The following is a 13,760-nucleotide window of genomic DNA, read 5'->3' on the forward strand; positions in this document are numbered from 1 at the left end:
GGTGGTGCGTTTGTCTAGCACCTTGCGGAAGAGAGCTCCTTTCGTTCCCCGTCATGGCTCGAGGATCCAGCCCCCGCGACTGTCAGCTCAATTTTACCCCGCAACTCTCACCGGCCGCTCACCCCTCCCTCCCTCCCTCCCCATGCTCCCATCCCCCTGCCTCCCGCCTACCATCTCAAGCCCCTACTCTCCTGACCAGCAGGTCGAGTCCTTTCTCTCCTCCTTCCGCGCCATGTACGGCTCCTGCCCCTCCGTCTGCCCGGTCTCCGACGCCTCCAACCTGGTCACCGACTTCACTGCCCTATATCGACCAGCGGGCACAATGCTGGACTGGAAGAAGGACGAGCGGCTGCGAGGTCTTGAGACCCGAGCGTGAGGGAGACAGGCGGGTAGGACTAGCAGTCTTGATGTACTGCGTTCCCTGCAGGGCGACGCCGTTCCAGGACTGGGAGCTGAACGATCTGTCCTACCACTGGACAATGCCCTGCACCCGTGTCCTGAATGCCCGGCCGATACCCTGTGGGGTGCTCCAGAGGGGGAGGTACACGGGATACGCGACGGAGATGGGGGTGGACTGCCCGGCCGTCTGCGATTCGGGGTTCACGCTGGAGTTTGTCACGGAGCAGATCGAGGTAGAGTACTGGGAGCCCGGGACGCAGCCGGGATCGGTCACTAAGGGTTTCTTCCAGTTTAACCGCTCCCACTGCAGGCCCTGTGTGGATTCCGGGGTGCAGATCGTGAATGGATCCTTCAATGATGGTGTGTTCTCCCAGGATTGCGTCTTCACCTGCAATACCGGCTTCGTCCCTGTGTTCAGCTCGGATTACCTCTGCCCGACGGGGGTGGTGCATGTCCCCCCGTACCAATGCCACTTCTGCCCGCTGATCCAGTGCCAGGCCGGCGAGTTCCAGGTGGATTGCCCTCCCGACGCCTACTGTGTCCCCTGCCCCGCCATCCCAAACGGTTCCCACATGGAGTACTACCTCCCCGGCGGATACCAAGACCCTGCATCGTGCCCAAAGCGATGCATGCCCCAGTATTGGAGGCCCGACGCCGCCTCGAACTGCACCGCCTGCACCACGGAGGTTGCGCTGGCCTGCAACTACACCGTAGAGTTCATGAGGCCATGCGAAGAGTTCAGGGATGCGGCGTGCGTGGCCTGCAGCGATAGTTGCGATCCTGGCTTCTACCTGTCCGCCAATTGCAGCCGGTACAGCAATATCGCTTGCGAGCCGTGCGCATCCGCCGTGCCGCTGAATTCGAGGTATATACGGGGGTGCACCTATGAATGCCTCCCAGATTATGTCCCACATAACGCTTCTTATTGCGGGTATTGCGATCCGTATCGCCTGTGTGGCGTGGGTTACTATGTGGATGATTGCAATCTGGCGAACGCGTTCACCGGCTGCTCTCCGTGCAAGAATGGACTCGCTGTAAACACCACCGTGGTGTACCTCACGGCGGGCGACGCCTACAGCCCCTACTCGTGCTCCTGGAAATGCCCGGATGGCATGGTGCTGGGGAGGAACGCGAGCGGGGCGGTGGATTGTGTGATCCTCCCGCCTGCAGTGGCGGCCACGAAGGAGCAGCTCTCGACCCCTCCCCCCTATTGCTCCCCCGGGACCTACAGGGCCTCGACGCTGGAGTGCCTGCCCTGCCAGGTGAACATTCCCAACGAGTTTGCGATCTTCACGGATGCCTGCCGCTGGGTGTGTGTGGGAGGGAGGATCGCCGTGCTGGACCCTGTTCAGGGGAGGCTGACCTGCATGGCCTATGAGGATTACATCTCGATCATGCAGAACACGAGGAGGGTGTTGATCCAGAACCCACTCAACGATACCTACCAGGATCACACCTTAGGGAATGGGGAGAGGGACCTGCTGTACGTGTCGCTGGCCTTTGTCACCGTGGTGGTAGTCGTAGGAACCCTGAATTATTTCTGTGGCGCCTTGAGATAAACCCCTTTAAAACGCCCAGGATCCGTGGGTGGGGTCACCGAGCTTTGCACCCCGTGGTATCCCACGCGTCGGGTGGTCCGTAACGGGTGGTCCGCAATCCGTAAAATTATCGCAGCTCCGGAAGCCTTCGATTATCCGCAAACCTCCGTATGTCTTACTGGAGTGACGAAGAGGATAACAACCGTGAGGACACACAGTCCCCACCCCCGGTACCCACCGCCTCCGGGAGCTCCTCCCTCGCGGTGGCCCCTCGCCCCTTACAGCGCGCGATGGCGAGGGTGAGGTCCCCTCAGCGCTTTGCCTCCGGATATGACTCCGACACCGCGATAGAGGATAGCGGCGAGGAGGAGGATGAGCAGGAGATCAAGAGCTCCTACAACCTGAGGGAGGGAGTCGACGGCAGGATGTACTATGGCAAGGCCAGTGATGAGATGCCGGGCTACGACGAGAGCATGGATCCCGAGTTCGATCCCGTCGCATTCGCCGAGCAGGAGATGAAGTCCAAGGACATCGAAGACGGCTATGATTCCATGGGCAGTGACGACCTGGACATGCTGGATGTTGAGATACGGGAGGATGAACTCGACATCGTCCGTGACGTGAAGAAGGGAGATCTCGTCAGCTTCTGCAAGGGCTTCACCCCCGCCACCGTCTTCGAGGGCGTCATAAGGCTGAAGTGCGTGGAGGAGAGCGAGAAGGCGGGCTTTGGCGTCTGTGTCTGTGGTTCTGTCCCGACTTACTACTGCTGTGTCTGCAACATGATCACGACCTGCAAGTGCTGTAGTCACAAGGGTGGCTGCTCGATGTGTGGCAGCGATGACTCAGAGCTTGTCAGTGTGAGGCTGGACAATCCCGAGACGATCGGCAGTTTCATACATGACATCGACAGCACGGAGGTGAGGTGCAAGGCCAGGACTCTCAATGACCGGCTGGATGACTGCATGATGATCTTTGACAGTGTCAGGGACCGTGTTAGCTTCTTGGTCTATCTTTACGAGACCGTGTTTGACGGCATCCTCACGCCCTCCCGGAATATCTGCACGATATGCTTCGATCGATCGGCCCGTGTCATCTATCATCCCTGTGGCCATCTCGCTGCGTGCTCGACTTGCCATCTGCGTATGGGCTCCAATCATCCATGCCATATGTGCCGGACCATGGTGACACGGTCCTACGTGTACATGAATGTCCATCTCCGTGGGGTTGTGGAGCGCAGCAGCATGAGATGTGATTTTGACAAGTATATCGCTATTGAGAGAATGCTGGATTACAACACGCCGGATGCGCTCAAGCGGTATATCATTGCCCATGCGAAGAAGACGATGCATGAGCCGATCGAGATCTCGGACTGATCCATTTCGTTTGAATTGTGTGTGTGTGCGAAAATAAATGCACTCGTTGCGAGCCCGGTTGGCATACGCCCTCCATCCCCCATGCACTCCCACGCCTGCTTTTGCTGTCGGTGGTTCGATACGGATGTCCCATGTCCGTATCAGATGCGGCGACCCTTGACAATGGACGAGATGCTGAGGGCCGGCTTCGACGTCACGGCCGAGGCATTCCATGCCTGCAACCTGGAGAGGGTCCGTGGTTTGATCTCCCAGGGCCTCATCCCGGGGGTGACATCCTGGTGTTCCCGATGCAAGAGGATCACCCCTCTGGTCCCGATGGATTGCGAGGATGCCGGTGTGGCCATGGTGGATATCATACGGAGGCACGAGTCCATGGACTCGTGGCTGCATTAAAGACACCGTGGGCGGGTGGGTTCAGAAGCCTTTGTACGACCACCTGCCTCCTGTGAGAGCCTGTCCTAGACATGGCTTGAGAGTATTGAGGTGAATCAGCCTGTGATCAGGCAGCTCGGGGGATGAAGCGAGCTGACTGCTGCTGATCTGTCTGCCTTGGTATCAGTATCGATGCGGCATGCTCTCAGTGCGATGCCATGCTCTGAGGTCTCGTGCATGACAGGGCAGGGATAGGGTTGAGGCAGCCGCCAGACCTTGACGACCCGCCTGAGACCTGCTCGATAACTGCTGGCGATGGAGCTTCGAGCGATCGGTTGCGTTGATCCATGACGTCATTCCTCCAGGCGTCACGATCTGCCGGTATCACGATCGGACCGCAAACGACATTCTCACAAGATCGCAGAGCGAGGCAAGCAGACAAACTCCACCGGCATCTCTACGATACCTCCAGCGGCATAGCCTGCTGTGACGCATCTGTACTGATAGAGGTACAAGTCAGATCTTTGTCACGTCACATGTTTGAGCTTGTTCTTTTAATGCAATGTAACATTGAAATATTAAATAGGGCAGTGTTATGTCGTTGAGGCAATGCACCATAGTGATGATGCTGTTGAGTACATGCGCGAATGTATCGTCCGATCGTTTGCTACCTTCACACCATGATCCGTACCTCCAACCTTCGAGAGCCATGACTTCTGTGAAGTAGCTTGTCGTTGCCATCCAAGGCACAAAACTTGCAGGTCGCCCAAGAGGCTTGGCTGTGCGTCTTCATGAGCCTCAGGTGCTTTCAGACGGCATCGTCGTCGCAGTCTATGCACCATGACATCCACTCGCCGTACCCTCCCAGCTCGTCCACGTCAGCCAACCATCCGTCACTTCTCTCCCCACATGTCACGGCCGGCGCTTCCGATGCCGGTGAGCTCCGCCGCTCACCCTCAGCGAGCGCAAGGGAGGAGCTGGCAGCATCCTCGTCCGGTACGGGAGGCGATGGCACTGCTGCCGCCATGCCCTGAGGGCCGCTGGATGACGCTGCAGCCTCACGCGATGAAGGGGTGTGTGCGTCATGCTCGAGGTCAGCTGCCGGCCAGCGGCGGTAGGGCCAGCGCTTGATGCCGATCTTGCGGCAGGCTGCCTTGAGGCTGGTCAGCGACACGACCTGCGGCACAGGCGCTGGGTTAGCAGCAGGCTCTTGCCATCGCGCACAGACTGAGAGGAGCGGCAGGGGGGGAGGAGTGAAGAAGGCAGAGTAATGACAAGAGCTTCAAGACTTACCAGGCGCCTTGCGGCAGCCTCCTGGGGGAGGTGGAAGAAAGCCTCGAGGACGGAGACGCAGATGCGGACCTTGGGGAGGGAGGAGGAGGGGAAGGGAGAGTCGCGGGGGCGCGGGGAGACGAGGACAGCAGAGGGGATCGCCATGGCCGCGGCGAGAAGGGATGAGGGCAGGCGCCCCTCGAAAGAAGAAGTGTTCCATGGGGATTCTGCTAGAACGTCTCCCCCTCACCCCTGCTATCGTAGGATATTCATTGGGAGAGATGAAGGGTGGGTACTTTAAAAACATTGTTGCAACATCTTTGTACCCCGCGAAACTACTCTTCTTCGATGCAGATCACACAAAAACTCACCCCTGACACCCGTCCCTGCTACCCAATTTAGTCGCAAACAAAGGTGGTGGTAGGGCTGTGTAATCAACAACCCCATCGAAACCACTTCTCTTCACAGGGCACCTTAAACGGGTTACTAGCCGTGCAGTGCGAGGTGGCCACTGGCCCATGCGCGGCCCCCATGATGATCTGGCAGAGCCTCCTGGCATCTGATGCGGCCCATGCCAGCCGTGCCAGTCAAATACCGTACTAGATCATGGCCCAGTGACAGGCCCGTAACTGGTACTATGTACGGTAACATAGTAGCCGCTGAGGCTGCCCCGCGGCCGGCCGAGTCACTGACTCCCGAGTTTGACTCCGAGCCTCCGGCTCACTGTCAGCTCACAGAGTCAGTCCGCGGACCGGGAGCCTCCGAGCCGCCGGGCCCGACTCGGTGACGGTGCCCGAGTCCCGAGTCAGTCACTCCCTCAGACGCCGGGCCTGAGTCTTGGCTGGCGGCGGCCGGCGGCGCCCCCCCGGGCCCGTAAGTTGTCAATGATCGGCCTGTGTGTGATCCCGTCCGAGGCTCAGGGCGGGCCGCTACATCACTGCATCATCATGATGTGGGTTGCGGCCGGGGCCGCTGCACGCCGGCGGGTCCGACACGGTCGCCGTAGTACTGAGTAGTAATTGAAATGATGTGTCCGACGGTACAGCCGGGCGGCCGGGTCACCGGGTCGGCGGGGCGGCCGCCCGCAGTGTACGGTCCGTCGGCACTGGTCCGGCGGCCCGATGAGAGCCTGGCAGGGTGGCACTGGTAGTACCGTGACTCCGGGTGACGGTCACCGGGCCCGGGCCCGGTGTCGGCACTCAGCCTGGCAGTGGAGTCGGCACTCAGTGACTGATGTCGGCACAGCAGAGCTGTGTCGGTCAGACCCCAGACTGGGCCCGGGGCTGCCGCCTCGGCCGGCCCGGGCCAGGGCCCGGGCCGGCCGTACGAGACCGTGACTACTAGTTTACTATATGTTCAACGTTTTTGTCCAATCGGCACCTTGTAGTCTGCGAGGGGAGGAGGGTATAAATTTGTTTTTTCAAGTTCGGTTGGCCATGGCGGGGATCGAGGTAAGACGAAGTTGAAAGGAGGAGGAGGAGGAGGAGGAGAAGGAGGAGGAGAAGGAGATAGAGAAGGAGAAGGAGGAGGAGGAGGAGATAGAGAAGGAGATAGAGAAGGAGAAGGAGATAGAGAAGGAGAAGGAGATGGAGAAGTTGGAGGAGGAGGAGATAGAGAAGGAGGAGGAGAAGGAGAAGGAGAAGGAGAAGGAGAAGGAGGAGAAAGAGGAGGATAATCAACAGATAGTCTCTCACCTGCATGTTAAGAATGAAAAAATTGAATATGCCATGCCTGTGGAGGGTTGATTTCTTCAGTGCCGTGTGTCGATGATATTATCTGAGTGAACTTGCCCTTTAACTGCAAAAAGACTCGCGCCCGTTCTGTTCCTGATCGTTTCACAGCCCACTATGGAGCTAGAGCATGCCATCGGGTTCTCCGGAGATCTCAGGAAATGCCTGATGTTTCATCCGAATGGCAGAGACATGGTGTATGCAGCGGGAGGGTGCTTGATCGTTGCAGACTTGCTGGACCCTCACAACCAAGTGTTTCTGCGGGGTCATGACGATTTCATAACGACTGTCGACGTCTCCCCGAGCGGCAGGTACATCGCATCGGGACAGAGGGGAGAGAACGCAGACGTGATCGTGTGGGACTTCGAGGAGAAGAGGCTGCTCTACAGGATGCAGTCTCATGACGCGGGGGTGGCCGTGGTGGCGTTCTCCCATGACGAGAAGCTGCTGCTCAGTGTCGGGGTGACACCGGGGGACAATCGGTAATTACATCGGACGAATCGCTCGTGTTGTTTGATGCAGACAATCATCGCAAGTGTTGAGATTTATGTTGTTGTCGGAGCATCAGGTTACCGAAGGGACTGATTTACACTGTTCGAAGGTTGTTTGTGTGGGACATGGCAAGCGGTCTGATGAACGCGCAATCTAATGCTGTCCAATCAGTCGATTCGCAGGTCAGTCATGCTCTCCTACTTTCTTTTCTGCAGCATCGCATCAGATGTTCACACGCCTCATATCACTCGATGATGTTGCATCGATCAAATCCAATGCAAGCAGTATCATCTTTGACATTATCACACCATGATGACTTGCTGGAGCAATGATGAAGTGACATGTTTGGTCAGAACACCATGTGTGCAGTCTGGGGAGGTTTTTTCAAGGACATTAAAAGAAGAGACACTTCCAACTACATGTTTGCAACAGCAGGCAAGAAGAGGTATACAATCTTGTTCGGAAGTGAACATGTCAAGAGGTCACAACATGTTCACAACTCATGCAGCATTCGAATATGGTGTCTGGACCCTGTCAACGGGGCTTGGCCTGTCATGGGCGAGAATGTGAATTGATCTTTATTCTCTTGTACCGAGTTGAGTGATGAATTTGTCAACATTGCAGTTCACTGCGCACAGTCATATTCGGGATTACACATGTTTAGCATTCTCGCATGATAGAAATCATCTTTTTGCAGGAAGCACAACAGGTGAGATGTATAGACAACTGCTTGTTGGAGGGCGATTGTTTGTTGACAAATTCCCATCTGAAGGAGACGTTTCCTGCTTTCAAATCAAGTCAAAATCCCTTGCGTCTTCCAAGCTTTGTACACAGGAATGTCTTGCATAACAACCGCGGATCAAACAGAAAGATGACAGGCTTCTTATCACAGGGAGGAATCGAGTCATTGATGATTCTCCCTTCCAACGACAAGGTGAGTTGATGTGAAAGAATCCATCAGACCGCAAACCTCCCCAGCTCTTCCGCATCATCTCCAACGACTTGCTGACGCGGCAAGCAGGAGTCGAGCTCTCTGCTGATTGGAGGAGGGGATGGAACGTTGACCCGCATTGTCTGCCTGCGACTCTCTGGATGGAAGCCTCGTTGACCATCATCTCAGGTGGCGAGGAACCACAGCGAGTTACACGATGTCATGAATGGGAGGATAACCCTCAAGGTAGAACCTTTCCTCTCCTCCCTTCCTACCTCTTACCCTGACAGTTCTCCTTTCTCTCCTCTCTTCCTGCCTAGCTCCCTTACCTCTACTGTTCTTCATCCTATCCTCTTTTCCAACATGGATCTCTTACCCCGACTACCCTTCTTCCTCCTTCCTTGCTCTCTTGCCCTGATACTGTTCGTTACAGGGCAAGGTTACCTCATTGTGTATCTCGTCCGACCTGTCAGAGACGATCGTTGGGAGTGCGGAGGTGTCCATCTTTCCTCTCCTGCAGCTCTGCTCTATTCCTCCCCTCCTCTCCCTTTGGGCATATCTGCCGTAGCCTCCCCTCCTCCCTCATCTTGTCTCGAAACAGCCTCGTGCCCCTCTCATACTCTTCTTCTCCTTGCCAGAATCCTTGCTTTCCCCTTCTCTTCCTCCTCCTTCTCCTTCTCCTCCTTCTCCTCCCCGCACTCATTTGTCCTCCAAGATTTGATTCGAGCAAGTCAAAGATCTCGTGAACGTGACTGGTTGTACAGGGCCTGATGTATAGGATGCGAAATTCTGATATGAAAACCGTGAAAATATCCGGTGAACTTTGAAATCTTGTGGTCTGCGTTGATTCCAGACTGGAATTGATCTCTCCCCTTGGTCCTGTGCGGATAGAATCTCATCGAGGGGCTATTACCGCTGTCACGTTTCCAAGAGATTCTTCCGATCGATTTGCAACGTAAATAATGATGAGACCGGGGGAAGGAGAAGGAGAAATTTTCGATGATGATAGTAATGACGATGACGACGACGACGATGAAAATGAGGATGAGGATGAGGATGAGGATGAGGATGAGGATGATGAATGAGATGACGTGTTAGAGGAAGGAGATGCTGATGCCACTAGACAACATATGTTTAGTTTGAGATGCAAGTCGAGATGATCACGACGACGATGATGATGATGATTGTGATCAAAACATCGAAGATTTCTCGGGCCTAAGTTGGGCCATGATGGCGGACTGACACCTTTTCAGATGCTCGGTAGACGGATCAATGGTTGTGTGGGACTTAACGGATTATCACATCTTGTGTTCGGGAAAATGCAGGTTGATGAATTATCTTTGTGTGACTTGCTGAGCATTGTGCCTTGTTCCTCTCCTCTCCTCTCCTCTCCTCTCCTCTCCTCTCCTCCTTCTCCCCTCCCCTCCCCACCTCCCCTCCCCTCCCCTCCCCTCCTCCTCTCCTCTCCTCCCCTCCCCTCCCTCCCCTGTCCACTTTACTCGCTTTTAGTCTTTTCTCTCTCCTCTCCTTCCGTTTCTTCCCCTTCCCTACTCTCTTTGACCTTCTATCACCTGAACTGACCTCTTTCAGGGATGGAGGAATCCCAACTTGTATTTCGTATGCCTTCGATTGTATCATCTCTGGTTGGACGGATGGAAAGGTGAAAACATTGGAAGTGATCGGAGAGGACGAGGACGACCGGGACGAGGACAAGAACAAGGAGCAGGAGCAGGAGCAGGAGCAGGAAGAAGAGGAGGGAGTGGAAGAGGAGGAGGAGAGTTTAAGAAGGAGAGAAGGAGGATTGAGGTGAAAGTTGAGCGAGCTGAGAAATGGTTGGCAGGTTCGATGTTTCGACGGGGAGACGGGGGAGATGCTGTGGGACATCAGCGACGTGCATAAGGGAGGCGTTACAGCGCTGCAGGTGGTCTCACGTGCTGTTGAAGAGCATCGGGGTTGACATGGTTGCGTTCAAGGTCTCATACAATCAAAGATTCATGATTACAGGCGGAGAGAACGGTGATGGATGAAACTGACTTGCTTCTCCTGTGTCCCCATTGTGGGGTTGTACCTGTTGTAACTCAATCCCGACCTCCTCTCCGCTCCTTCCTCTGCGCTTGTCCTCCTCCTCCTCCTCCTCCTCCTCCTCCTCCTCCTTCCCCTCCTTCTCCTCCTCCCCCTGCTTCTCCTCCTCTCCTCCTCCTCTCCTCCTCCTCTCCTCCTCCTCTGCTCCGCTGGATCTGCGATAATTGGGGATGGAGTGCAGGGGACATCAGAGTCTGGGACATCAAGTCGAGAGAGATGGTCTCCCATCTCAAGGTCCAGTGACAACTTTCATGTCATTCTGTGAAATTCCGTTGTGTCTGGCTGATTTCTTCTTGATAAGCAAACTCACAACGTTGTGCAGCACAACTTTGATTGAATGTTGATTTCATCAATTCACGATGATGATAAAAATGACGGAGATGATGATGATGATGATGATGATGATGTGTTGCTGTTGTTCTGAATGATGAAGAAGATGATGATGATGCATGCCATCTCAAAACAGCCCTACGTGTTCACCCGTCTGTCTTTGAACTTCTCACGCCACTATGTACTCTTGAACGATGTTCTCCCTCACATCTTTGTATGCAGGAGCACACATCAGCCATAACTTCCATCTCCATCTTCGAGGACGACGCGCATGCTCTGACAGGTACATGGATGCTTCATGGTATCGTGATCGTGCATGACCGAACGGCGGGCAGGGAGCAAGGACAGGAACATCCTGTGCTGGTGAGCTCTCGTGCAGGGGAGGAGTGAGGAGGGGTTAAGAGCGTTGAAGGGACCTCCGGCATGAAAAGCGAGTCGCTTCCCTTCGGCAAAGGATGGGAGGCATCAATTCCTTTGCTCTCCTCCCCGACCAGGTCCTCCTCCTCTTGCCTCCACCCCCCCTCCCTCCCCTTTCGTTCCATTTCTTCCCCACCCTCATCCCTCCCCCTTCCCTCAGCAGCCTATGCTCTATCTCCACCTCCTCCTCCTCCTCCTCCTCCTCCTCCTCCTCCTCCTCCTCCCCTTCCCCTCCTCTCCCTTTTGTTTACGCCTCGCAGCCCCTTCTCTTCCCCTGCTCCTGCTCCTGCTCCTGCTCCTTTGCTGCCCCTCCTTCAGCCTCTTTCTCTCTTGCTCCCCGTCCTCCTTCATCCTCTTTTTCTCATCCACCATCTTCATGGCCTTCCCTGCCCTCTCCATCCCCTCGTCTGACAAGCTTCTTCTCAGCTCCAAGTAGTCTCAGTGGGTCAAGAAAGAAAACTTTCCTTCTGGGACCTCCGTGAGCCGGATCCGGTACGGGCCCACCCTCACTCCTGCTCTCCTGCCTTCCTCATTTCCCCTCCCTCCACTCCCCTCCCCCCCCCCCTCGCCTCCTCCTCCTTCCATTCCTTCTTCCACTCCTCCTCCTGTTCCTTTTCCTCCTTCTCTTCCTGATCCTCCGTCTCCCCTCTCCCAGCTTACCTCCTCCTCTCCTGCGCTGGCTCGCTACCTCCTCTCTTCTCTCGTCCTCTGCCTCATGTAGTGCCTTTAGATTCAGAGCATCGCGCTGGAGGGAGAAGCTCTTGCTCTTTCTATCTCCTCCTCTGGGAACTTTATCGTGACGGGAGGGAAATCGCAGGTAAGGGAGGAGGAGAGGCAGGAAAGAGGTGGAAGAGGGAGGAAAGGGGATCAGAAGGGGAGGAAGGATGGGAGGGAGGGGGCACAGAAGAGGGAAGGGAGGGGAGAAAGTGGAGGAGGAGGGAGGATAGAGGATGATGGTGTATTTTCGCTGCAGGTTCTTCAGCTTTGGCTGTTTGAAGGAGGGAATCGGTTAGCAGATGGGATGGGCCATTCGGGAAGCATCAACAGGTAAAGGTGGAGCGCGAGAAGGGGAGGAGGAGGAGGAGGAGGAGTACGGATCAGTTGTGAAACGCGAAAAAAGGAAATGGAGGAGGAGGACTGGTAGGGTCGACTGACATGTTTTTAGTGTTGCCTTCAGCCCTGATGACAAGCAGGTAAAAGTGTAAAGGAGGAAGTGGAAGAGGAGGAGAACAGCGGGAGTAGAGTGCAGAGGGGGGAGGTGCTGAGGTTGCGAAGGGGAGAGGGAGGAGGAAGGGGAGAGGGAGGGAAACAAGGTAGGACAAAGCAAGGAGAACGGGAGGAAGGGAGAAGGAAAGTTCAAGCGAAGGGAGCAGATGAACGCGTGAATCAATGTGACGTGCTGTGTCAGATCGTGTCTGTCGGAGAAGATGGATGTATCTTCGTGTGGAACGTGTACACTTAAGAACAAGCCTGATCAATAAAACAAGACATGTTGAGAACGAGTGTTGATGAACAAGACATGTTGAGAACATACATGGATCACGGTAATCGAATTCTCAAGGTCACACAAGTGATGTCCAGCCCTCAACTCCTCGCACCCACCTCATCCTCTCTGACGTGATCCCGTCTCCTCCTACCACCTCGCTCTCCAACGTACACCTCTCCTCCCTTCACCTCCTGACCCGATTGACTATCCTCCCCATACCCTCGATCGACACTTCCACCTCGTCCCCGTCCTCCAGGTACCTGCTCCCCGGTCATCCTTCCTCTTGCTCCTCCTCGCGATCCCTCCGATCGTCTCCGTCTCACCTCGCAGGGCTCTTGGAATGCCCGACTCCAGCTGGTGTCCCAGTGAGGATGATCTGAAGCAGGAGCAAAAGACGGAGGCGCAGGCGAAGGAGGAGGAGGAGGAGGAGGAGGAGGAGCAAGCATATCAAAATTTCATCGCATCGATCAGACAATCTCACTGTTCCAGGTAAGAGAGTCGAGCCGATGGAGAGGAAGGAGATAATTTCAGCTACTGTGAAGATCATGTCGGAGGTGCTGCAATCCTGAACCACCTGCAGCACTGTGACAATGAGGAGTACACATATAGATGCTCAATCGGTTTCGTCCTAAAATCATCATCATCATCATCGATTGCAACAGCCAAATAATCATCGATAACATGAATTCCAACATCCACAAACGCATCACCGTCTATATTACCATTAAAATCCATCAACTACTTTACACCAGGCAAAAACGCGCGGAGGGAATATGGAAGTGCAACAATAAGGTTGAAGGAGATTCGAGGAGAGGAACGCAATGGCGGGAGGAGGGAACGAGAGGAAAGGAGCGAAGAAGAGAAGGGAGAGAGAAGAGGGAGAGAAAGAGAGATGGAGAGGATAGATACGTGTGGATACATCAAATGATGCCTGCACAATCATGCGATCTTGCACAGAACATGTATCAAATACTCACTTGTCCGTTGACCTTCGTCGTGATGCGCAGGTCCTGAAATGCAGGTGAGAATGAAAGAAAACAAAACTCCTCCTCCTTCTCCTCCTCCTTCTCCTCCTCGACATCAGCATCATCATCATCATCAGCAGCAGCAGCAGCAGCAGCAGCATCAACACCACCACCACCACCACCACCACCACTACCACCACCACTACCAACACGTTGGACATCTGAATGACAAACTTCTACCTGCGGGTCCCTGATGTCCTGACTGTCAAACATCTTCAGACCGAGAGGAAAGGAATTGTATCGAAGGACTTTGACCGATTCCCACTGCTCAGATACTCAAAATCAATATATCCTCCTCCTCCTCCACCACCTC

General features: G+C 55.1%; 4 protein-coding genes across 4 annotated transcripts; all 4 read left to right on the forward strand.

Moving 5' to 3' along the window:
* Window positions 1–322: 322 nt before the first annotated feature.
* GUITHDRAFT_147299 (hypothetical protein) lies at window positions 323–1,958 on the forward strand (the record flags this gene model as incomplete). Its single annotated transcript, XM_005821244.1, has 2 exons — window positions 323–372; window positions 428–1,958. The coding sequence occupies 2 exons, from the start codon at window positions 323–325 to the stop codon at window positions 1,956–1,958; spliced, it is 1,581 nt and encodes a 526-aa protein (XP_005821301.1).
* Window positions 1,959–2,227: 269 nt separating this feature from the next.
* GUITHDRAFT_147300 (hypothetical protein) lies at window positions 2,228–3,310 on the forward strand (the record flags this gene model as incomplete). Its single annotated transcript, XM_005821245.1, has 1 exon — window positions 2,228–3,310. The coding sequence occupies one exon, from the start codon at window positions 2,228–2,230 to the stop codon at window positions 3,308–3,310; it is 1,083 nt and encodes a 360-aa protein (XP_005821302.1).
* Window positions 3,311–3,472: 162 nt separating this feature from the next.
* GUITHDRAFT_119492 (hypothetical protein) lies at window positions 3,473–3,703 on the forward strand (the record flags this gene model as incomplete). Its single annotated transcript, XM_005821246.1, has 1 exon — window positions 3,473–3,703. One exon carries the CDS (start codon window positions 3,473–3,475, stop codon window positions 3,701–3,703), a length of 231 nt encoding a protein of 76 aa, XP_005821303.1.
* A 3,086-nt stretch (window positions 3,704–6,789) lies between these two features.
* On the forward strand, window positions 6,790–12,398 carry GUITHDRAFT_80641 (hypothetical protein; the record flags this gene model as incomplete). Its single annotated transcript, XM_005821247.1, has 20 exons — window positions 6,790–7,166; window positions 7,286–7,346; window positions 7,530–7,621; window positions 7,685–7,742; window positions 7,801–7,926; window positions 8,872–8,923; window positions 8,999–9,062; window positions 9,361–9,432; window positions 9,698–9,767; window positions 9,948–10,031; window positions 10,081–10,123; window positions 10,371–10,423; window positions 10,742–10,802; window positions 10,855–10,882; window positions 10,932–11,013; window positions 11,363–11,428; window positions 11,667–11,753; window positions 11,910–11,983; window positions 12,102–12,129; window positions 12,345–12,398. Coding segments are annotated over 20 exons (1,632 nt in total), but the record flags the coding sequence as incomplete, so codon positions are not given.
* Window positions 12,399–13,760: the final 1,362 nt, after the last annotated feature.

This window comes from Guillardia theta (genome assembly GCF_000315625.1).
Source record: "Guillardia theta CCMP2712 unplaced genomic scaffold GUITHscaffold_148, whole genome shotgun sequence".
NCBI lineage: Eukaryota > Cryptophyceae > Pyrenomonadales > Geminigeraceae > Guillardia > Guillardia theta.